Source organism: Dendropsophus ebraccatus, chromosome 9, assembly GCF_027789765.1.
Source record: "Dendropsophus ebraccatus isolate aDenEbr1 chromosome 9, aDenEbr1.pat, whole genome shotgun sequence".
Classification (NCBI taxonomy): domain Eukaryota; kingdom Metazoa; phylum Chordata; class Amphibia; order Anura; family Hylidae; genus Dendropsophus; species Dendropsophus ebraccatus.
In genome coordinates this window covers 24,189,615-24,215,277 of record NC_091462.1, presented here as the reverse complement: position 1 = coordinate 24,215,277, position 25,663 = coordinate 24,189,615, and the positions used below count along the sequence as shown (strand labels likewise).

At 44.6% G+C, this 25,663-nt stretch overlaps 1 protein-coding gene across 1 annotated transcript in view; it reads right to left on the bottom strand.

Moving 5' to 3' along the window:
* The window catches only part of GALNT5 (polypeptide N-acetylgalactosaminyltransferase 5), a 41,992-nt gene extending 34,257 nt beyond the window's left edge, over positions 1-7,735 (bottom strand). Inside the window, exon 1 of the mRNA XM_069982726.1 lies at positions 5,293-7,735. Coding sequence (XP_069838827.1) covers positions 5,293-7,253 — 1,961 coding nt within the window. The 5' untranslated portion in view covers positions 7,254-7,735. The remainder of the gene's footprint in view (positions 1-5,292) is intronic.
* Between the last annotated feature and the right edge of the window lie 17,928 nt (positions 7,736-25,663).

Genomic DNA, 25,663 nt, shown 5'->3' with positions numbered 1-25,663 from the left:
ATTCCCTACTCACGAACGAGACTGTAGGAAAATACCAGCACTCCTGGGAAAGGTACAACATATTCTTTATTTAAATCTTTACAATAAATCAGACTCCACATGACATAACTGATGCATTTTGGTAAGATGATCTTAAATGGGTACTTCGGCATTAGAAATTCTTTTACATGTTGCTGCCCAATTAGAGAATATTACAAACATCTTATCCTTACCTCTCTGTGCTCCTCCTGTGGCCTCTCACTGACTGCAGCCCTGACACTTCAGAGACAAACTTGGGAATGACAGCCTGCTCAGCCAATGACTGGCCGCAGTGCTGTCCTGTCTCACTCACTGATTGGCTGAGTGGGCTGTCAGTGCTGAGCGAGTTCATCTTGGAAGTGGCCTTGGCTGCTATAAGCTAGGACAAAAGGTTAGGAGTGCAGAAAGGTAAGTATAACATGTTTGTTAAGCTCTCTAATAGGGCAACAACATGTAAAACATTTTCTAACGCTGAAGTACCCCTTTACTCATACTATGAATACACATATATTAGACTCTTATATATCCAAATAGAATAGTATGCCGCCCCTAATCGTAATCTCACTTACTTACTAGGAGTGGCAACAAATACAAGAGGTATATATATAAGATAATAGTTACACAAATAATATAGGGATGTATAAACATTTAAAGTTGTTATTTTTTAAAAATAAAGTTCCTGTTTTTTTCATGGTTTTTCATGTATGGGCATAGAATGTTTGGTACAACCAGTTAGAGGTGGGATCAGAAAAAGCTTACTACTTAAGGCCCTATTCCACGGAACGATTATCGTCCGTATTCGGCCAATATCGTCCGCTACGGACGAGAATCGTCCCGTGGAATAGAGTGCAACGATCAGCTGATATCGTTCATGTCGGCTGATCGTTGCAGTCGCTTGTTTTTCAACATGTTGAAAAACAAGCGACTGATATAGCAGCGATCTGCTGCCGTCGCTCCGTTGAATAGGAGCATCGGCAGCAGACGCTGCTATATCCTATGGGCTGCCCGGACGATCAGCGATCACCCGGGCAGCCCCCCCACAGCTCCCCGCCGCCCATCCTGCACTCACCCGCTCGCTGCAGCCGCGCTGAATAGCGGCGGCAGCGAGCGGGGAATAAGGAGCAAACGAGCGCTGAGAGCGCTCGTTTGCTCCTCTTAACGACCGGTGGAATAGGGGCATTAGCCGCAGAGGCTTCAGGATGTAATTAGGAATAATTGCGGTTACTTCCTGGTGGATTCTTTACTAAGTAACAACTTTCTATGTTTGTAAATACTTTTCTACGTGTCATCTGTGTTACTATTATCTTATATATATATACCTCTTGTATTTGTTGCCACTCCCAGTAAGAAAGTTCCAAGGGGCGGTACACCATTAGTTAGGGGCGGTACACCATTAGTTAGGGGTGGTACACCATTGCGATCGTCCGTTCTTGGCCAATTATCGGCTGTTATGGCCGATAATCGCTTGGTGTAATAGTGCCTTAACAACATGGGCTCCAGCCTAGGTTTCCGCTGTCCCCTGCTCAGATTCCCTGTCCCTCGGCCGCTTGCTGGTCTAAGCGTGGACCCGGGTCATCACATGTCAGCCCTACTCAGCTAGTCAGTGGCCAAGTGGGGGACAATGGACCCCTACATTGTAGTCGGGGAGGTAGGTGCATGTTGTTATGTTCAGCCACCTCTTTCTGGCTCTTTTAAAAAAAAAAATGCCAGAGCCTGGACTTTCCCTTTAAGATCATCTGATCGAAACACGTCAGTGTTGTCATGTGGAGTCAGTTATGTTTATTGTGAAGCTTCTAATACATTGGACCTTTCCAGGGGCGTAACTAGAAATGGCTGGGCCCCATAGCAAACTTTTGATTGCTCCCCCCCCCCCGACTGACCACTAAACGGTCAAGTGAAGTCATAACTACATAACTGCTAGCTCTGGTCAGGAGTGCTTGCAGTTAAAGGGACATTTGCAAAACCCAGGAGACCAGCAGGGCCACCCGGTGCTGCAAATGATGACGGCTCAGGGGGCCCAGTGTATTGCAGGAGCAGGCCATGGGGCCCCCTGATGCGGCGGGCCCCATAGCAGCCGCTATGGCTGCTATAGTGGTAGTTACGCCCCTGGACCTTTCTCAAGTGGTGAAGCTCACACCTCCATGCACTGCGGTGCGGAATCGATTCATGCAAGTGCAGTGAGCTGAAATGCGTCTATATCTATCAGATAAACGATGATGCACTTCAAGCTATATATCCCTATACATCCCTACCCTACAGAATCTTTACCTCTACTAATCTGACACTAGTTACATGTATAAGTCCTATACCTATATGTCTTGGAGTATTTCTTCTGGCACATACTTTATTCTGGACTGACCTCTAATAATGTAAAACCTTCTCCATATACATAATCAAGTAATATAAATAGACATGACACCGAAACGACAGAACTAGGTCACTGCAGAGTGTGCGCTCCTCATACCTCCGCAGATCTCATCTAGAGCTCTAGGTGATCCTCCTTAGTTATACGCTGTGTATATACTCTACGCTGCCCGTGTCTTACAATGCAAATCAATGCAATGGTAATTAAGAATTAATGCTGCAAAAAGTCAGCTTCTGCTTCAGTGCTGTCTGCGTGATTTATGACCAGATTTTATAGAGTGAAACATACAATAGAGACAAAGAGAAAAGGACAGAAGGGAAAAGAGGGGATCTTCAGGTGATGCACAATCCCCTTTGGGCATATAGGTCCTATATAGGTGGGCAGGCCCGGTCCGTTCAGGTGATCATCTCTATCTTTTATAATATATGACAGCAGAGAAGTAACAAAACAAGGCAAATAGGTAATAGCACAATTAGTTTTTGTAAGAAAAGTTTGCTAACTAGCCAAAATTTGCCTGCAGAACCTGTGAGCAAGTGATTAAAGGGGAACCCTGGTGAAAAATATATTTTTTATCAGATCAAGTTATATAGAATTGTAAATTACTTCTATTTAAAAATCTCAAGTCTCCTAGTACTTATCAGTTGCTGTATGTCCTGCAAGAAGTTTTTCCAGTCTGACACAGTGCTCTCTGCTTCCATCTCTGTCCATGTCAGGAACTGTGCAGAGCAGGAGAGGTTTGCTGCTGCTCTGGGCAGTTCCTGTCACGGACAGAGGTGGCAGCAGAGAGCACTGTGTCAGACTGGAGTATCCCTTTTTTAAATTTCCCTGCAGCACCTCCACAGGGCAAATGAAGCATTACACATTGAAATCTATAGACTTTCTATGTAATGCTCAGAAATGTCAAAAGCTCCTTATAGACGCCCCTTACTGACTAGGAGATGAGGATCCTTAAGACATTGCCACCCCTTTATACCAGACATCATATGCATGTGTATATGTATAAGGAGACTTTGTATGCTATAACATAGTAACTTTCTACAGGTCTGTAGCCCTTAGTTTCTATTTCACCACTGAACAGGATATATATTACCCGCCTACTAATGTTTCTTCCCGATGCCTTATATAAAGTACATAAAACAGGCACTTTATGCATAAATAATAGACTAGACTAGTGTTACCACCTATGACGTCACTCACATAGTAGCAGACTGTCTGATGCATTAGGCCTCCGCAGTGTTAGTGAATGGCAATTCCTGCACCATGTTAATGTCATAGTCTATAATGAGTTTTAGATCATGTTACTTTTTATAAACCTCAGCCTCTTAGCAGATGTGGTTTGTTCTTCTGCCCTGTTCTTCTCAATGAAAAAGAACATATTGCAAAAGTTAAAAAAAAATATATATATATATATACCCGGTCTCTAACCATCTTACACCTACACGTTTGGGGTTGTAGGAGTTTATAAAGACATGTCTGCTTGCTTCCAAAAATATCCATGTCCTGGGGCCGTATCTGGGAATCATTTCAAGGGTGCTGCAATACCTGACACAAGGGGGCGCTGTTTTTACTATCATACAACCCCCCTTTGATGCAATCTGTGATTAAGATTTCCTAAGTTTCCATTAACCTGACATTTGCTGTAGAACTGCCAGAAGGCTAATTCATTGGAGATTTTACAGTGAAATCATATCCTGAGGACCCCTGCAGTATCAGCAGAATCAAGGGGCAGTGGTGCCATGACTATTTTACTGCAATATTCTGCAAAGCGTCATGGTCATAGTTGTATCTGGTACTGTAGCTTGGCATAACTCTTCCATGTTAAAGGGGTATTCCGAATAAAAAAAATGTATCCCCTATCCATAGAATAAGCATGTGGAGATAATGAGGGGGTTCAGCTGCCTGGGACCCCATAATCTTCAGATATAGTCCCTGATTTGTGCATGCCCTCTGTCACTCCATTCACTGTCTATGAAGCTGCTGAAGATAACTAAGTGCTGTACTCTATCACTAGCAGCCCCATAGACAATGAATGCAGTGGTGGTCATCACTTGGTTCCAAACAAATGAATCAGGGCCCTATTCTCAAGATCACAGTGGCGCCATAAACATTGTGCTGCAGTACTTTGCAAAGCAACATGGTTATAATGGTATCTGGTACTGTAGCCCGCTTCTGCTCCGCTGCATTAAAGGGGAACCCCGAGTTAAGAGAAATTATCCCCTATTAACAGGATAGTGGAGAGGTGTCAGATCATGGAGGGAGTCCAAGCGTTAGGAGCCTAGTGATCTTGAAAACAGGGCTCTGACTTGTGCATGCCCACCGTTACTTCATTTATTGTTTATGGCACTGCCGAAAATAGCCAAGTCTGGAGTTGGCTCCATAGACAGTGAATAGAGTGTTGGCATGCATGTGCTCTGTTCTCCAGATCATGGAGGGTCCAGTCTCTGAGACACTTATCCTCAATGGCTGTGGACAAAGGAAGAGTTCTTTTAACTCGGAATACCCCTTTATATGGGCTAAGCTGCAGTACCAGACACCACCAGGTCACAGTGCTCCAGCCAGCACCACTGCTACAGGATGGACCCTGTAACCAGACATCGATGGCCCGTCCTTAGGATAATCCATTAAAACAAACTCCATTAATAACCAAGAATGCTGTAAGATTGTGTTAATATGTAAGTAACTTGAACACAACTTGAGCATGCTAGTTCTGCATTTGAATATCGGTGGCAGAAGAAGTTGGATGCTGCCCTACGGAGTCCGGGAAAACATGGATGCAGCTTATGGACCTTTGGACTCCCTAGGGCTGCATCCAACTTCTTCAGCCACTAATATTCAAATGCCGAACGACTGAACTCAAGCACGCTCCAGTTTCTATAAACAAGACTCCAGGTTATTGTGGCCGTTCTTACCCTTTAGGTCTAGTATCTTCGATAGCTCGGTCTAGAGGAATAATGTCGCTCAGATAGACGTTGAAGTTTCCTTCTTTCCATCTTCGGCTGGCTTCTTGCTCCTTGTCTTTAGGGACCGCCACGGGTCTCCCATACTGGCCTGGTGCTCGGGGGTTCCTCGGACTCATTGTGGAATCAATGGTTAGAACCTGGTGCATCCCTGTGCCCACTGGAGGTTTCACCTTAAGAACTTCACTTTCATCATGGATTTTACCCGGACGGCTGGTACTTGTGTTGGTCGCTTGACTGATGATATTCTCCTTTACGTTCACCAGACTTCTCTTGCCTTTGGTCTCCTTTCTTCCTAAGAAGCCTTCTTTGAAATTGAGCAGCAGATCAGGCTTTTTCCCACCTTCCCCCATATGAGTATTGTTAGACATTGGAGGACTGGCTTTTTTAGCTGTTGCATTCAGCGATTCGCGTTCCTTGGCATCACTGACGGACACATTATTATTAGCAGCTGCAACTTTATTTATAATGTCGGAGGACACGTTGGAGGGGGGACGTTTGGCCATTTTGTCATCGTTCTCATTCACTTTATTGATGATTATAACTTTATCCTCTGGATGTTGATCGAGATCTTTTCGTTTCTTAGCATTTTCTTGCACGTCTTCGGGTTTGATACTGACATGGTGTTGTGGACCCTTGTCTGCTCCCTCTTTAGGAACCTGGATGTTTTTAAGCTTTAAGGCATCTGCAGGGGCAGTTCCATTTTTGCCCGCCACAACAATGTTAGAAGCCCCCGCAGCACTGGGATTCACTCCAGTTTTAGGTGTCCTTACATTCTTAATATCAGCTGCAGATCTCTCCTTAGGGACCACCACATCTTTGTGCTCAGCTCCCGCATCCTTAGCCCTTATACCTTTAGACACCAGAGCATCTTGCGGCTTTACTCCATCCTGTGCACCCTTAAGCAGCCTGGCATCTCCTGCACCCTTTAACTCCGCTGTATCCTTTGGTTCAGCTCCATCTTTAGCTGCCACAACACCCTTGGCCCCCACTCCATCATTTATTTCTGCGACAACTTTAGGGGATACTTCATCCTTATTTTCTACTGCTTGTTTAGGGGCAATAGCATCCCTATGCGCTACTATATCTTTTAGGGATCCTGCATCCTTACGTTCTTTTACATCTTTGGGGACCACAGCATTCTTATGTTCTATTGCATCTTTGGGGGCCTCCGCCGTCTTATGTTCTATTGCATTATTAGGGGCCACAGCTTCCTTATGTTCTACGGCATCTTTAGGGCCCCCTACATCCTTAGGCTCTATTACATCTTTATGGATGCTTACAATTTTATACTTCGCAGTTCCCATGCCCTTGCTCTCCACTATACTCTGAAAGTCCCCAGCACCTACAGGTTCCTCCAGTCGCTGCCCATCCCCCACCTTTCCAACAGTCGCTGTATTATTCCGCCTGACCATTAGCCCGTCTTCTCCTACATACTTAGGAAATTGCCCTTTTGACAGCAGCAGACTTGTACCATTTACAACCTCCAACTTCTTTTCCTCCTCCGTTAGGGTCTTGCCTCCTTGCGGGACCCCCAAGGGTGGTAAGGTTTTATGGATTAGCCTGGGCTTTATAGTCCTCTTCTTCTGCTTTACCATCGCCTTATTGTCAAGTGCATTAACTGGTCCAGCAAGTTCATCCGCTGGGGGGTAGAAAATCCCTTTTAACCTAGGAGCGTCCTCCTCCAGGGGGTCTCTCGCCTTTTCCCACCTATTGCCTCTTACTGGGGGGTTCCTGAAGTCAGATCCCACTTTGTCCCTACGGAAAAGTTCCTCTTTTTGCAACTTGCTATTAATCTCATTGAAAGAAAACCTCAGAGCTGCCATGTCAAATATCAGCCAGATGATAGAGGCGATGAATATGAATCCCAGGGCTCTCCCACTGCCCCTGAAGTACTTCCTTACCCTGTGCATCCTGGCTGGGAGTTGTAGTACCTGTCACACAGCAGCAGCAGCAGCAGCCTCCTGTCTGTCCAAGCACATGGGTTGTTGCCTGCTCATTCCTGCCTGCGTGGCATGTCTTGGGTCCTTCCTTCTCTCCTCTCTTCCTGGCACTTGGGCACCAGTCTGGGGTGATGATGATGATGATCCTCCTCAGGGTGGCATGGCTGCATTGTATCCCATCCAGTATCCTGCTGACTGGAGACACTTCAGTCAGGGAAGGTTGCAGGGCAGACGTGTACTCTCTCTCCACCCAGCCTTGTGTTGAAACTTGAGAAGCCGCCACATATGAGGAAATTGTGTGAGTGCAGGAGCCAGCAGTGCAGCAGCCCTCACCTTGGAAGCCTTGTGTAACCCTTTCCTTGCTGGGACAGCCCATCTGGAGATCAGAGGAGGAAGATGAGGAGGATGACTGCAGAAGCCTTTGGTAACCCCTTCCCTCCCAGGCTTATCTCTCCATACACAGATCTTTGTCTCTCTTCCATGTAAAAAAAAAAAAAAAAAAAACAGACAGACCTGCCCAGAAATAGCTAATAGCCTGTCATCTGTGTAATTAGGAAGTTTTACTATGTTTTCTTAGGTGGTTGTTATGTTTACTGTTACCTGACTGATAACTCAAAATAACCAGCTAAAATAAACAAATAAAAAAGGCAACAATGTAACAAGTTCTGGTTACACCTGCAGCAACCTTCTAGTTATTGTATCAGTTTCAACCACTATATACTCTTGTCACTCTGCTGTTCCAGGCTCCTGAATGGCACCTATAGCTGGTTGCCTAGTTAGAAAGGTTGAAAGAAGATAAGTTTAAGGGGAGTGAGAAGTTGTGGATAAAGGGAAAAGTTTATTACTTTTATTCTTTATATATATATATATATATATATATATATATATATATATATATTTATATATATATATATATATATATATATATATATATATATATATATATATATATATATAGTGGTGCCTTGGATTACGAACATAATTCGTTCAGGGACTGCGCTTGCAATCTAAATCCACTCTTAAAGCGAAGCAAATTTTCCCACAAGAAATCACTGATTGGTTCCACACCTCAAAAATTATGATTTTTTAAAATTCTGAATAACATGTAGAGCAGATGAAACAAACAATAAGAAACAGCTGAATATGTGATATTATAAGTTACTGTAGAGTATAGCAATCAGCTTATGGAGTATAATGTTATATTTTAATAGATCGGACAATTCCGCACACTACGATATGTAATATGTTTATTTATATATTTTTTAAAATATTTTTATAATAGGCAAGGAGGTATTTTAAACATTTATTGAGGGGGGGGGGTATAAGGATTTTTTTGTTTAAATACTTTTAAAAACATTTTTTATTACACTTTTTTTAAAACACTTTTAAACACTTTAAAACTAGAGATGAGCGGACCTTCGGACTTTTGGTCAGACGGCATCGGCGCTCTCTCATCATGCCTTTGATATTCCAGGAAATTCAACAGGGATTCCCTGGAATATCCTGACCGCATATTCCCGTGAGCGCAAGTATGCGGCCGGAATCAAAGGCATGATGAGAGAGCGAACTGCTTTCGGAACAAAAGTCTGAGCAGTTCGCTCATCTCTATTTAAAACATGCAATCATTTGATTGCATATACTGATCTATGCTATGCCACAGCATAGCATATATCAGAGTTATTGGTCATCTGTGCATAGAGCCTGCCTGAGATCACTTGTTCGTCGGTACAAGTGATCGGGACTCCCGTAGCATGGCTGCGGGGGTCCCGATCACTCAGTGACAGGAGCTTGTCCTGTCACTGAGTACCTTAAACGCTGAGATCGCTATAGATTGTGGCTTTTAAGGGGTTAATGACAGGCAGATGCGGGATCACAGCTGCCTGTCATTCTCCTTGGCTCCGTGGACACAGCTACACCCCCTGAAGTCAGGAACGTATATATACATTCCTACTGCACTAAGTATGTGTAGCAGGAACGTATATCTACGTATTGCTGACGTGAAGGGGTTAATCACAATATCAGAACTAGGTTCAAACGCAGTAAAATAAAAACTAAATACGGCTGTAATTTTAAATGAACATAAAACAATGTGAGTATAGATTTAAAAAAAAAACCAAAAAAAAAACAGCCGCATTTTTCAAAAACAGGTGGTAAATGAGCAAGTGGTAAATTGTCTTACTGAACCACGGAGTGAACGACTAGCTGCACTGGAACAGAGCCGAGGATGAAGGTAAGAGACGCGCCTTCCTCCTCAGCATCTCCTGCGCAATAGGGACATATCAACAGGTTAGATTTGTCTAACCTGCTGATAGTTCCCCTTTAATTATACTGTGCATTAGAACAAAGCCACAAAATATATTTTTTTTAACCTATTTTTGTTACCTATGATACCATTACTGTATTGTGAAACAATATAGGAGCATACTCTCATCTGCACAGTACTGTGCAATATCTTTGTGATATATGTGTGTATATATATATATATATGTACCTTGGTTTAAGAGTAACTTGGTTTAAGAGCGTTTTGCAAGAAGAGCTCACAGTTTTTCAAAATTGTAACTTGGTGTAAGAGCATTGCTTTGGTTTAAGAGCTCCCTGTACTGGGTGGGAGGGGGAGTGAGGGAGGGGCATGGTCTGCACAGGGTGGTCTACAGCACTGTACTCAGGAAGTCTCCCTCACCTTCCAAATCATGGCAGATCTGTCAGCTCTTTTGTTTCACATCCTCTCCTTTCCTGCTATAATGTGCCTGCACTCACACTCAGCTATACACACTGCTGCTATAATGTGCCTGCACTCACACTTACCATGTGACCACACAGACCTCTGACAGCAGCCCTGCTTCTTTACTCTAGCCTGTTGTACTACACTAATGCATTATGGGGATCCTGCATTATGGGGATATGTTCCGGCATAGTTAACTGCGAACGGAAAGAAAAAAAACACTAGGATTGCTGATTTTAAAAAATATCAGAAAAAAATAATAAAAAGCAAAATTTTTTCTTTTACACCAATATGAAATTATTAAAAACAAGAGATCATGGCACAAAAAATGACACCCCAACCAGCCCTTTAGGTGGAAAAATAAAAGCGCTATGGAGGAAGGAGGAACATTGCATTTATTTGACCCAGACATCCGGGCATCAATGGGCTCAGTCTTGAAGGGGTAAAGACCTTGCACAATAATTGGTCAGCGCAAGAGATTTTTTTTCATACTAAAAGCCCTATTACACCAAGCGATTATCAGTCGTATTTGGCCAATTATTGGCCATTATGGACGATAATCGCTTGGTGTAGTAGCTCAGGTTAAAAGACGGCTGATCTTTGTCTTTCAAAATGTTGAAAAATTCTTCAATGATATTGATGATCTGCTGGCCATCACTACGTGTAATGGGAGCGGCATTAGTATAGCCTCCGGGCCGGATCTCTAGCGGCGCCGCGAGAAACTGACATGTCAGTTATCTGCGGCTGCTAATCAACTGCAGTACCTACCGGGAGGATCTTTTCTGACAACGGACCACGGAAAGGCCGGTGTCATACAACGTGTGAACATAGCCTCAGACTGAAAAGAAAACACCATCTCCTGCCGGACATACAGCAACTGCTAAGTCTGGTAAGACTTGAAATTTCTGAAACCAGTTGATTTGAAAGAAAAAGATTTTCACCGGAGTACCCCTTTAAATGACGACGTCCGTACTAACGTCCAAATAAAATCTATCATCGATTTGACGGTGCATGAACATGATGCATTTTATATTTAATTTTAAGTGTGTGTGAACATGGGAGATTTATCAAACATGGTGTAAAGTGAAACTGGCTCAGTTGCCCCTAGCAACCAATCAGATTCCACCTTTCATTTTCCAAAGAGTGTGTGAGGTAAGAAAGGTGGAATCTGATTGGTTGCTAGGGGCAACTGAGCCAGTTTCACTTTACACCATGTTTGATAAATCTCCCCCATTGTGTGAACATAGCCTAAAAAATGTTTGTTTGTTACTTCACTTTCTGTGTGTTTTTTTTTTGTTGGGGGGGGGGGGGTCTGTGATGTTTTTCTCATAATGTAGCACAATCTAGATTTGCAGATTTTTTAGGCATTTTGCTGTAGGCCAAATAAAGTGCATGTTAAAGATTGTCTAAATACCACCCTACAAATTTCTTCTAAAAAAACATGAATTTCACTGTGAAGGAGGCCTAAGGCTATGTTCACACACAGAAAAATAAAAGCTAAATGTGGTTGTAACTTTGACAGTCATTACCTGGTAATTTTCTGGCCATAGGAGTAAATGAGGTCTATACCAGTTTGGGCACAGATATGTCAGCACCTCATTTTGGCACGGTGCTGAAGTATCTGGGTCTCAGAAGACACAAAGGTAATGTGAATGCATCCTTAGTTCTTTGGGCCATATTACCTGGCCAGCCCCTGCATTGTAAGCGAGTGCCAATCTATTAGATCAGCGCTAAGCTACTGAGCCTACACATGGCACGACAACTATGTATAAGGGCTGCACGTACATTATTAGCAATGTCCATGCAGCCCTTGCTTTGGTGTAAAATATTAGCGAGATGTACTTACCTGTCCATGCTTCCCTGGTGTCCTCTAGTCTTGTTCCTGGTGTCCCTGCTCACCACAGCTGTCTTGGGGACTTCTAAATGACAGGCCACTCAGCCAATGATTGGCCAAGATGGGAGAATGCTGCGGCCAGTGATCAGCCAAGCGGCCTATCACTTCAGGGAAGGGTTCAAAAGAGGCGGAGGCGCCTGCAGGAACACAGGAACAAGGCCGGACACTGGAGGAGCCTGGACAGGTAAGTATAATCTTTTATTCTAGTAGCATAGCAAACCAAATGGTCAAAATAGGTAACTAAACGAGGACAAAGGCACAGGGGCAGGAGGAAGAGAGAAAAGGAAAAGAAATAGAGGGGCAAGAAGAATAGGTTGCCTATGAATCAATCTCCAAGGTGCCCTGGAAAGAGATCCATGGCTCAAATAGACAGGAATTTATTGGGGTCATTGTATCATGCTAAGTATGTAGTTGACCTACTGAACCCGTTTAACAACTGTTGGAGGCGCTTGTCTCTCCAGTGTCATGGAATAACTGCTCTTTCATCTGCCAAGATGTATAAGAGAAGGACGTTCCTACTACATGTGATTGAGATAGAGATGAGCAAACCTCGAGTATGCTCAGGTTTGTCCGAACCCAAGTGTGCACCATTTGGCTGCAGAAGTCGGATGCAGCCCTAAGGGCCCTATTCCACAGGAACGATAATCGGCCGAATCGGACCCATTTGGCCGATGCGGCCGATTGTCGCTCAGTGGAATAGAGAGAACGATCAGCCGATGATCATGTCATCGGCTGATCGTTCATTTAGGGCCAGACCTAAAATCATTCCCCCACCGCGCATCGCTACGGTGGAATAGCGGTGCGCGGCGGGCGACCAACGATTTGAGAAGTACAATACATTACCTGCATGACTTCTCCTCCGCTCTGTATTCCTCCCTGGGTCCCGCGCGCTCTAGCTGCAGAGTGGCCTGTCAGCTGACGGAGCTCTCAGCCAATCACAGGCCGGGACCGCATCGGTCCCTGCCAGTGATTGGCTGAGCGGTCTGTCAGCTCAGACAGGCCGCTCCGAAGCTGCTGCTGTACGCGGGACCTGGAGAAGGAGCGCAGGAGAAGCCCTGCAGCCTGGATAGGTAAAGTATGATGTTTTAAATCGTCGGTCGCCCGCCACGCACCGCTATTCCACGTAGTGATGCGCGGGTGGTGACCGATGATTTTAGGTTTGCACCTAAATGAATGATCAGCCGATGACGCGATCATCGGCTGATCGTTCTCTCTATTCCACAGTCTCTCTATTCTTAGGTAAAGTATGATGTTTAAACAAGGGCTGCAAGGACATTGGTAACAATGTCCCTGCAGCCCTCGCTAAACGATTATCGGGCCGTGGAATAGGCCCAGTAAACGAGCGCCAATCTAGCAGATCGGCACTCGTTTACATTGTTGATCGGGCCCCCATCGGCCTGTGGAATAGGAGCCTTACTCCCCCAAAGTGTTCACAGTGATAACAAACCCTTTAAAATGTAAGCACAGAAAATGTCTACAATAAAATTACCAGATTTTAGATTTCATCCCCTAGAACAGGGATGGGGAACCTTCTCCCCTTGTAGCTGTTGCAAAACTACAATTCCCACCATGGCTGTCCAGGCATGGTGGGAGTTGTAGTTTTGCAACATCTGGAGGGCAAAAGGTTCCCCATCTCTGTTCTAGAACTAAAACAATAAAACTTCCCACTGAATGATGAAAAGATCTTGAAAACCATGAGAATTTGATACAGAAAGTATATTGGAAAAATTGTACTTTTCATTAAATAGAATTACTTTTTTTTTCTGCTGAAACTGAGATTCCTGTAAAGTGCTGGAGAGAGAAGAGATGCCTCCTGAAGCGACTACTACACAAGCAATTATGGTGGAAATGAAGAAAAAAAAAATTGTTATGTGACAGAACTCAACCTGTAAAGCTGATCGGTTATGGCTCTGCCAGTGTGATGTAGAATATTGTTTATTGTCAGTATAGTCCAGGACTGCTTTCCTTCTGAAACAGCATCTTTCCTGTCCTCGGTATGGGGCCTTTTTGCAGCTCAATTACATTGAACTAAAAGGAGTTGTAATACCACCCACAACCTGATGACAAGGGTGGCACTGTTTTTGCAAGAAAGCAACTGTGCTTTTTATAATACTGGATAAATCTCTTTAAGCTGAGAAGGCGGTACAAAAGAATAAAAAATTTTGTTGTTGATAATTTCATTACTTGATGTAGAGAAACATCCACAGGCAATTAAAATAATTTCATTTCATGAAGCTGTGCAGCTTCCATATACCAATATATAATACAGCGACATCTAGTGGTCAACTCTTAATACTGCCTTTACCATAATAAGACCACAAAAATGACAGACTTTTGTGAAGGGTGCATATAATAGTAACACCCCTAGTGGGACACCGCACACCGCAGGAACGTTCAGCCAATAAAGAAACATTACTTTGTGTCATATCTGTAATCACTGTATTTGCTAGGAACTGAAAAAGCTTCATTATCAAATTTGCCAGGTGTACATTTCAACCCCTGATCCTTTTGTTCTCCCTTAAGATAAGAGGTGTCTGGCAGCGGCTTCCAACCCCATAGAAAACATGCATATTTGGCAATAGTGAACATGCACGTGCAAGGCAAGGGCGTAGCTAGGATTCTTGGGACCACAAAAAACTGTATGTGGCCTCATTAATCTGGTGGGGCCCCCCATCAGCAGCTGTCAGGGGAGAAAGGTGCTGTCTGTGGCATAACACCAATGAACCCCATACTCACTTATCACTTATCCCAGCGACCATGAAGGCAGGTCTTTCACCTGCCTCTATGCGGTCCAATCGGCGCTCTGCTCAGTGAGCCTGCACAGCCAGGCTCAATGAGCAGAGCGCCGATAACACTGATCAATGCTATGCCTATGGCATAGCAATGATCAGTGTATAAAGTGAAACTAATGAATGTACAAGTCCCCCAAAGGGACTTAAAATGTAAGAAAAAAAAAAAGTTAAAATCACTAATACACTACCCCAAAGCCCCTCCCCCAATAAAAGTCTAAATCACCCCCCTTTCCCATTATATAAATGAAACATATAAAAATAAATAAACATATAATATACCGTAGCGTGCGTAATTGTCCGATCTATTAAAATATAACAAGCGCCATTGCGAACGGTGAACGGCGTACACGAAAAGAGGGAAAAAAGTGCGCGGATTACCGATTTTGTTACATTATATATAAAAAAAATTATAAAAAGTGATCAAAACGTCCGATCTTCACAAATATGGTATTAATAAAAACTAGAGATCATGGCGGAAAAAATGACACCCCATACAGCCCCGTAGGTGAAAAAAATAAAACCGTTATAAATGTCACAATAGGCCCATTTTATTAATATTTAATTGCCGAAAAAAAGGATTTCATTAAAAAAATATATATATAACATTAGAGAATCTGTGTAACCTGCATATGGTTGTGTTCGGACTGACCTATAGAATAATGGTATCATGTCGGTTTTACCATATAGTGTATTACGTAGACACAGGAACCCCCCAAACGTTACCATATTGCATTCTTTTTTATGATTTCCCCTATTTATATCTTCATAAATAATATATTTGGGGATTCCGTCATACATGTTATGGTAAAATAAAAGATGCCATTACAAAGTACAACTATTCCTGTAACAAATAAGCCATTACATGGCCTTGTAGATAGAAAACTGAAAGTACTAGAGCTCTTAGAAGGGGAGGAGGGAAAAACGAAAGCACTAAGATCAAAATTTGCGCGGTCCACTGGGTCATTTTGGGCCTGGTCCTCAAAGGGTTAAGATGAACTTTCTAAGATTGGAGCCTGATTGTATAACACTATGGCATATACAGGCTCTGTAGATATTATTATTAGCATTATGTGTAACATATAATAAGAAACATTTCCTATGTATGAATAATGATATATGTTTAAATAGAGCACCAGCCATTGCATACAGTGACTTAGCTGGCTGCTGACCTAAAAAAAAGTTTTGCACCCCCTGGTGGCCACTGCTGGTATAAGAAAAATTTTCACTGTATTCTGTTCTACTGATCCTTCTGTCTCTTCATGTAATCCCAGACAGAGTGGGTGATGTGAGATCAGGGCTCTGTGAGGCCATATCATCACCTCTACGACTCCTTCTTCTTCTAGTTCTTATGGACATTGGCTGCATGGTTGAGATCCTTGTCCTGTTGCAGAATACATTTGGTGCCTGTCTGTATTTCTCAGCATTAGGGAGAGTGCACTTCACTGTAAGGCTGGGTTCACACTGCGTTTTTGCAATACGTTTTTTTCATCCATTTTTTTTGCAAAAAAACGGCTGGAAAACGGATTGCAACAAACGGATGCATTTGTGTGCATCCATTATGATCCGTTTTTCCATTATAAAAAAAAGTCGAATCAAAAAGGATCCGTTTTTTTTGACGGACACAAATATGTTGCTGACACTATTTTTTGTCCGTTAAAAAACCGGATCCGTTAAACGTATACTGAAAACGCAGTATGAACCCAGCCTAACCTACAGACACCACTCCTCCTCCTCCTCATCATCATCATCAGTGCTTTCCCCGAACCAACAGTCCAGTTGGACCAAAAGTTGCAAGTTTTGGGGCAAAATGGGGACAAATTTGACTCGTTTGATGAATCCCCCTCTAGGCCTGTGGCACAAACTGCTGAAGCTATGGGGCCGCTTAGTATTATCAGGTCTATCAGAGACTAAAACATCAATACACATTAAAAGGCAGAGGATCAATAAAACATATAAATGGTAACAGTGAAATACAAATTTTCCCCAGTGTATTAGAGGGGTTTTCTAGCTATGATTTTTTTTCTTTTTTTAAAGGGAAACTTCATCAAAACAATTATAACCCTTCCAGCACTTATCAGCTGCTGTACGTTCTGTGTGAAGTTTTGTATACTTTCCAGTCTGACACAGTGCTCACCTCTGTCCATGTCAGGAACTCTCCAGAGCAGGAAAGGTTTTCTATGGAGATTTGCTACTGTGTCAGACTGGAAAGAATACACCACTTCCTGCAGGACATACAGCAGCTGAAAAGTACTGGAAGACTTGAGATTTTTAAATAGAAGTAAATTACAAATTTGTATAACTTTCTGACACCAGTTGATTTAAAAGAAAAAGATTTTTGCTGGAGTACCCCTTTAAAAAGCCCAAAGTAAAAATACAGAACATGGCATAAGATGGGAACATGTCTTAGGGCAGAAATAAAGAACCTTCGGCCCTCCAGCAAAACTACAATTCCCACCATGCGTGGATAGACAAAGCTAAAACTTTTCACTAGGACATCGACTAGGCCCCGCCCACATTTAATCAAGCCACACCCCATTCCTTATTTTTCGATCTTGTCGGCAGTAGAACCATGATGAACCTTGAAGGTGAAGATTTCTGAAGCAAGCTCTAATATTATCCCATGAATGTGGGAGGAGGTTGTGGATTTGCCGATAGCATCTGCCGCCCGTCCGCACAGTGTGGCAGCGGGTACCTGCGTGTAGTAAATGTGCTGTGTAATCACGGACATGGCTGGCTTAATGCAGGAGCTGATGAGGCAGCCTCGGGTCAATCTCTCCAATAAATGCACATAAATAATGGATCTATTTTATCCCAAATTACAAGCACATCCTTAGTAACAGCTGCAGATTATACCTAGGCATCAATTATTCAGCAGGAAAATTACTAGAATTTTTTTTTTTTTTCAACTTTTTGACTATTATCATGATGTGAAGACATTCCACCTTAAATCCTATGTCTGCGACCCCTCATACCCCCATGAGTACACATCACTTATCATTTGTCACTATGTTGTCTACTCTGATGTCCACTAAGTCTGGGCTGATGAATATTTTAGTATTCTTGTGCAGAGGTCTGCATCTCCTGCATAGATATAGAAGTCATTGATAATATTCCGGCTACTGCAGACGCCACTAGAGAAGTCTCGGACTATTTATAGATTGTTTTCAATAAGACTCTGTTCACATCTGCAGTCTCAGTACCAGTTTTCTGTTTCCTCAGTGGTGGAATATAATGTGGGCAGTTCGGGAGGCCGCCTGGGGCTCCTGGGGGGCCTACAGCTGTCCGAACCGCCCACAACTGATCTCACTGCAGATGTAGATCATTTGGGGGACCACCAGAGCACCCTCCTGAGACCTTGAATGATGTGCAGTTTTAGGACCATCCCTGGAATAGAATTGCTGACAGGCGGCCAGGAATTCCCATGCAGGCAGTGTCTGTAACACAGCATGCACCAGGAGAGCTGCAGCAAGTACGTGGGGGGCGAGTTTTTTTTGTCTTCCTTCTATTTACCTACCTAAGGGGAGCTGCACAGGGGGCCATGGACTAAGGGGGGGGGGGTACAAGTGGGTCAAGGACTAAGGGGGTGACTACACAGAGGGCCATGGACTAAAAAGGTGACTGCACAGGGGGCCTACGACTAAGGGGGCGACTATGTGGGGCCATGAAATAAGGGGGTGGCCAAACAGAGGGCCTTGGTCTAAGGCGGTGACTACATGGGGCCATGGACTGAGGGGGTGAGTACACAGGAAGCCATGGACTAAAGGTGGACCACACAGGGGGGAATGTACTACACAAGGGTGACTACACAGGGGGCCATGGACTAAAGGGGTAACTATACAGGGGGGTCATGGACTAAAGGAGTGACTACACAGGAAGCCATGTGTGATGTCCCACCACGGGTGTTGCTAGTAGTTACACCCTTAGCAAAAGCCTGTACTTTTTGTGTGTAAGTGGTGATGTAGTAGTGTTAAAGTTTTGCCACAAGATGTCGCTGTTGTAAGTATGTGTACTTAGTTGTTGCACAGCTGTAGTATTGAAAGGGTTAGTTTATTTGTATGTCACATGGATCTGTAGACCAATGAGAGTACTTTCTTCTTCTATCCTATCATTTCTCTCCTTACTTTTTACTTCCATATGCACTCTTCACCCATTCACAGCACACTTTACAGGGGCTGTAGAAAGGAAGTCACATGGGTAGAGGAAATGTAGTTGTCTTTTGTCGCTAGACTCTGTAGAGCAGCGTTTCCTAACCGGGGTGCCGCGGCACACTGGGGGCCAGGAGAACCCGCCAGGGGTGCCGCGGTATCCCGGTGGGAAATGTGCGCTGTCACTTTAAGCGTCGCGAGAAGCTGCGGCCGTGCAGCTTCTCGGGATGCCCAGATCGCTTTGATGTTCCGCCCGCACAGTGAGCACAGTCAGCGGGCGGAACATTAAAGCGAGCAGAATGCAGGAGCAGGAAGTGTCAGCGTCCTGCTCCTACATTAACTCCCAAAGGCTGCCGGCACTTCATACCAGCAGCCTATGGGAGGCCGGGACGTGACCTCTCCAACAGGCGTGATAATGTGATGTCATCACGCCTGCCGGAGGTCCCGTCCCTGCGGCTCGCAAGATGGAGCCAGAAGAGGAGGAAGAGCTGCTGCCTGCAGCCACAGCGCGGATTAGCTGAGTAGGATGTTTGTTTTTTTAGGGGCACCTCTGGGGGCATTATTAGTTCATGGGGGCACCTCTGGGGGCATTATTATTGTATGGGGGCACCACTGGGGGCATTATTAGCTCATGGGGGCACCTCTGGGGGCATTATTAGTTCATGGGGGCACCTCTGGGGGCATTATTAGCTCATGGGGGCACCTCTGGGGGCAATATTAGTTCATGGGGCAACCTCTGGGGGCTTTATTAGTATATGGGGGCACCTCTGGGGGCATTATTAGTATATGGGGGCATCTCTGGGGGCATTATTAGCTCATGGGGGCACCTCTGGGGGCATTATTAGCTCATGAGGGCACAGCAGGGGGCATTATTAGTATATGGGGGCACCTCTGGGGGCATTATTAGTATATGGGGGCACCTCTGGAGGCATTATTAGTATATGGGGGCACCTCTGGGGGCATTATTAGTATATGGGGGCACCTCTGGGGGCATTATTAGTATATGGGGGCACCTCTGGGGGCATTATTAGTTCATGGGGGCACCTCTGGGCGCATTATTAGTTCATGGGGTAACCTCTGGGGGCATTATTAGTTCATGGGGGCACCTCTGGGGGCATTATTAGTTCATGGGGGCACCTCTGGGTGCATTATTAGTTCATGGGGTAACCTCTGGGGGCATTATTAGCTCATGGGGGCACCTCTGGGGACATTTTTAGCTCATGGGGGCACAGCGGGGGATCGTACATGCAGGGGGCATCCCACATTCCTACTCGCTTTACTGCACATAACACCAAACAGCGCAGTTACTTTGGGAGCCTACAGGAGGGAGAAAGGAAAGGAAGCTGCTAGAAATGTGCAGAGCCTAAATTGTTTGTCTCGCAGGTTCTGAAGAGACGAAAAGTAGCTGGAAGAAATCATCATGGCGGATGGAGAGGAAAAGGGAAAGTGACTCCTCAGATCAAAGAAGCAACACCTGTGAGTCACTGTATGACGGTTTTCTTATTTTGTAGAACTTTATTTAGTAGGGGTGCCCCGAGGAAATTTTTTTTTCCAAGGGGTTCCCCCGAGGTGGAAAAGGTTGGGAAGCACTGCTGTAGAGGAAGGACACAAGCCAGAACGCTCTCTACAGTGGTCCAGTCAGGCCCTGGCCTTCTGCCAGGTCCCTAGTCTCTGTGTCACATGCAGTTTACCTTTTCTTCTGAAGTAACGCCACCCAACACTATGCAGTGTTAAACCCTTCACTAGAGAGGACAAGTCAGAGATCATCTCAACCCAAGCCGTGGACAAGAAGAGACACAGTGCAAGACAGTGTCCAAAAAGCAAAAGGAAAGGAACTGATCCGGATAGAGCGAAGTTGCTAGAAGCCTATGAACTCTATCTCACAGCGCAGGTGTAAGCAGGGAACCCTCAGCATTCTGCTCATCCCAGGTAACAAGGTCTGGGGATTGTGTCACCCACTAGGACGGGTCCCCCGACACTGATAGGGCAATAGGTGGTGCAGAGACCAAAACAGTCAAAACACGGGCACAAGTATTCTTTCTCTCTTCTCAAGTATTCGGCACGACTGTTCTAATTTCCATAATCTCACTACAGATCTGGATCCTTAACTATCAAGTGACTTATCAAGTATGAAGTGCTCTGTCCATGCAAAGCTGTATGACCTGCTGCATACAAGTATTTTTGGAGTATTCTATTTATGATAAAGAGACTCTGTGATTCCTCGTCAAGCACCAACACAGTATACACACACTCCTTGGGTCATCTCCCCTTTCTGTGGGTGGCAGTACCAATAGTCCTGGTGGGTCACTATTCCACTCCGGACCACCATGACAACAGCCCAAGGGACTCTGCAACAACCCGGCAGGTCACTGTCCACAGGAGAACAGGGTATAACCGTCCCTTTAAGCTAAAAGCAGGTGTGCCACCATACCTGTGTGTCCAACCAGCACTGGCGTCATGACATAACATCACTGGGCCTGGCTATATCTCGGCCAACCAGCATAGAACTGGCGTCACACTTCACCATCTAGCAAGTGACCGGCCGTACCTCCACACTGGGGGTCACATGGGGGACACATGGACTAAAGGGGTGACTACACAGGGTGCCACGGACTAAAGGGTTGACTACACTGGGAGGGTCATGGACTAAAATAGTGACTACACAGGGAGCCATGGACTAAAGGGGTGACTGCACAAGGGGGCCACGGACTAAGTGGGTGACTACACAGGGGGCCATATACTAAAGAGGGATTACACAAAGGGCCATCTTCTAAAGGGGGGACTGCATAGGGGACCATCTACTAAAAGGGTAACTGCACAGGGGCCATCTATTATAAGGTGATGCACAGAGTAGACACTGACACAAATAAGCTGGACCCCATAGGCGCACTGATGCGGGGGGCAAGGAACATTTAATCCACCTTTAATCCACCCCTGCCCTCAAAGGTATAAAAATTAAAAATGATGGAGTGCCAGATCGCTCAAATGATGGACACCAATAGCACCTGACAGACTCCATTGAGTTATAGTGGGGTCTGTCGGATGGCGTCATGGTGTTTGACTTTTAAATTTGACAGAATCTCCAACAAAGCCCCCAACTCAGTTGTAAGAAGTAAGGTGTGAGCTCCCCCTAGTGGTGACTGCAGACAGATAAAATGTTATCATTTACATATGTGTTGACTCACTACTAGCATTTCTCTTATGCACCTGTCCTAACGTTCTCAACCAGATTAAACAACTGGTGGATGAGGTATTTTAAGTTTCCCCACTAGGTGTCTGTATTTCTTATATGTATTACTACTATTGCACAGCTTAAGGAAGGTTATGGATTATGTTATTTGTAACATGTGTTATGTGCTGACCACTAAGAGGTGCTCTTTCTTTTCTAACCTATCCTGTCCTTGCTCTCTTACACTCACAGTCCTGTAGGAGTGGTTAGCTCTGTGTGGGAGGAAGTGAGGTAGTTCAGTTCAGTTCAAACTAGGTATCCAGTGTGAACAGATGCAGAAGAGTCTAGCTCTCACAGAGAGTTCTTTCACTGTGCAGTGCTAAGCAACAAGAAGGGGAGAGTAGCCACCATGCACACCCTAGCCCACGCCAGGAACTCTTTTAAAAAGCGCAGGAAAGATTCCTGAAATAAGAGGAGCTGATCCCAGTAGGACAAAGCTACTGTATTAAGAAGGTCAACGTATCCTACTGCGCAATGCAGGTAACTGGGAAACCTCGGACACCAAGCTACACCCAGATAAGCGATGACTGGGGCTCCTGCTACCCACTTGATACGGGTTCAGCGATACCAGGGAGCAGAGGGCGGTCAGACATAGTCTAAACATGAGTACGAGTATCACTTCACTACAAAGATATCTTTAATATAATTACAACAGAGCACAAGGGCTACCTTGGGCAAGGGCTCCTCTGGCAAACTCCTCTCCTCTTCTCTCTACCCTCTACAAAACACGACTACTTCTACTCTTTCCAAGCACCTACCTCAAGCACTCAAGTCTGTGTCAAGATTATTCCTACCTGCAAAATGTGTACTGTTGTATCCTCAAAGCTCTTGTGGCTCTCACAAGAGTCCAAGTGCCTGGGATTTTATATAGCAGTTCTGGACGACTATGAAGGATAAGAAGCATCTACAGTTTAAATCCATTCTACCATTATGGAAAAAACTGTTGCTGTTCAGTACCACAATGTCCGGCACCCCATAAAACTGGACCTACCGACCAGTGGTACAAAGGAAAGGCATATACTGCCCTCTATACCCCTTCTATTTACATGTTGTACTGTATAGGAAATACTAAAGATTGCACAATATTTATACAGTTATATCGAGTTTTTAGTGTGCAGATTTTTCCATTATTACATTGTGTTCCTTGTGTTAATCATAAACCTGTTAGAGTGACTTCTTGTTATGAACTATTGTCTTTCTTGTACAGTCAGTGCACTTGAATGAGGAGTTCATGAACAGTATGGCTGACATAGATTGGGCTGTGCTTTCAGCTCCTTTATCTGTGTTTGCTTACGAGGTACAGTCCAGGTTGTAGAAGGAATATAAATATAATTAAGTTGATTTATTAGTTTGCTGATATTGTACTGCAAATGGGTCAATGTAAGATTGTCACATCAGAAATAAAAGCTTAAAGCGGTACTCCAGCAATTTTTTTTTCTTTTAATTCAACTGGTGTCAGAAAGGTATATAGATTTGTAATTCACTTCTCAAATCTTCCAGTACTTATCAGCTGTTGTATGTCCTACAAGAGTAGTGTATCCAGTCTGACATAGTGCTCTCTGCTGCCACCTCTGTCCATGTCAGGAACTGTCCAGAGCAGAGAGGTTTTCTATGGGGATGTCCTACTGCTCTGGACATTTCCTGACATGGACAGAGGTGGCAGCAAAGAGCATTGTGTCAGACTGGAAAGAGTACACCACTTCCTGCAGGACATACATCATCTGATAAGTACTGGACGACTGGAGATTTTTAAATCGAAGTAATTTACAAATCTATGTAATTCTTTGACATCAGTTGATTTGAAAGAAAATTATTTTCACTGGCAAACTATTTAGCATGTAACGATGAATACACAAAGGTCTGCATATGAGCTGTACACTGAGTGGCCCTTTAACTCTAGTGCGTTGCTATCCAGTTGTGGATTCACTGTGCCACCTGGCTTGACTTAGCAATTTCTTAGGGTGTTGCCTAAGTAATCCTTTCATTCCATCCCTTAACCCTTGTTCCCTACGAGTGGTCCCCATTAGAGATGAGCGTAATGGGAGCACCTTTGAGTCCAATCTTTGGGCATTTGATTACCGGTGGCTGAAGAAGTTGGATGCAGCCCTATGTGTTAGAAAGTTATACAGATTTGTAAATTACTCGTCTTCCAGTACTTATCTGCTGCTGAATGTCCTGCAGGATGTGGTGTATTCTTTCCAGTCTGACACAGTGCTCTCTGCTGCCACCTTTGTCTATGTCAGGAACTGTCCAGAGCAGGAGTAGTTTTTTACGAGGATTTACTGCTGCTCTGGACAGTTCCTGACATGGACAGAGGTGGCAGCAGAGAGCACTGTGTCAGACTAAAAAAAATAACACCACTTCCTGCAGGACATATAGCAGCTAATAAGTATTGGAAGTTTTGAGTATTTGAGTTTTTCAAATAGAAGTAATTTACAAATCTGTATAACTTTCTGACACCAGTTGATTTTTTTCCGTCGTACCCCTTTAAAAACCTGTACTGTAGCCCACTTGTTCTGTAGGCTGTGTCAGATATGATAGGAAAACCTTTTCTACTTCGCATTCTATTACTATGTAGCTGGTACAATGTAAGGTGCTGGTGTCCCGGGGAGACATATCTGCTAATGGGGGTGAGTAGAGAGGGTGGCGTCTGGCCTTGTAGGTTACGCAATGCACTTACCTCTAGTAGCAGATCGGCTTGTTGACTTGGGATAAAGGTTTTACTGCAGAGCAAAGGCCACAAGTTCTGCTTATTGCGGTTGTAAGCAGACGGATGCGGTCCTGCCAGAGACGTATCTGGAAGCGGCTCTCATTTCTCCGCGGTTCGCTCCTTGCCTGCAGCTCTCTTGCTGTAATTGATTTCAGGCAGGTGTCTCGCTTTTAGTATTTATGCCATATGTGATATCATTTATCAGCAGCGTGAGATGAGAGCGCTGAACGTGACGCCCGATGCTGTTATCTAAACAAACAGTAGGAATTCTGCTGGCATGAAATATGTGCCGAGACATGAATGAGAAATTCCCACTTCACTGCTCCGATTTACTTCTATATCCGTATGGTATACACTTTTTTCCGATACATGTTTTTGAGTTATTTGCATGTATATAGTCCAGGCCGAGGCTTAGTAAAGATCTCCAGCAACTTAAGCTACCTTGTTTCCCTTAAAATAAGACAGTGTCTAATTAATTTTTCCTCCCAAAGAGGCACTAAGTCTTATTTTTGGGGGATGTCTTATTTCTGTCTCTCCGGCCTCCCCCCTCAGCTCTCTCCCTCCTACCTCCCCCCGCGGTTCTCTCCCTCTGGCTTACCCCATGGCTCTCTCCCCCCTTGGCTCTCTCCCTCCTACTTCCCCCCGGCCTCCCCCCTCAGCTCTCTCCTCCCATGGCTCTCTCCCTCCTACCTCCCCCCGGACTCCCCCCATAGCTCTCTCCCCCCTCGGCTCTCCCCCCAGAGCCCCCCACCCGGCATACTCACCAATGTCCTGTAGAAGTGCAGCAGGACCAAGAGATTAGGAGCATGCGGCGGCACTTCAGAATGTGCAGTGGTGCGGTAGGACATGCGGACAGATGTGGGGGCCATGGACCAGCTGGCCAGGTCC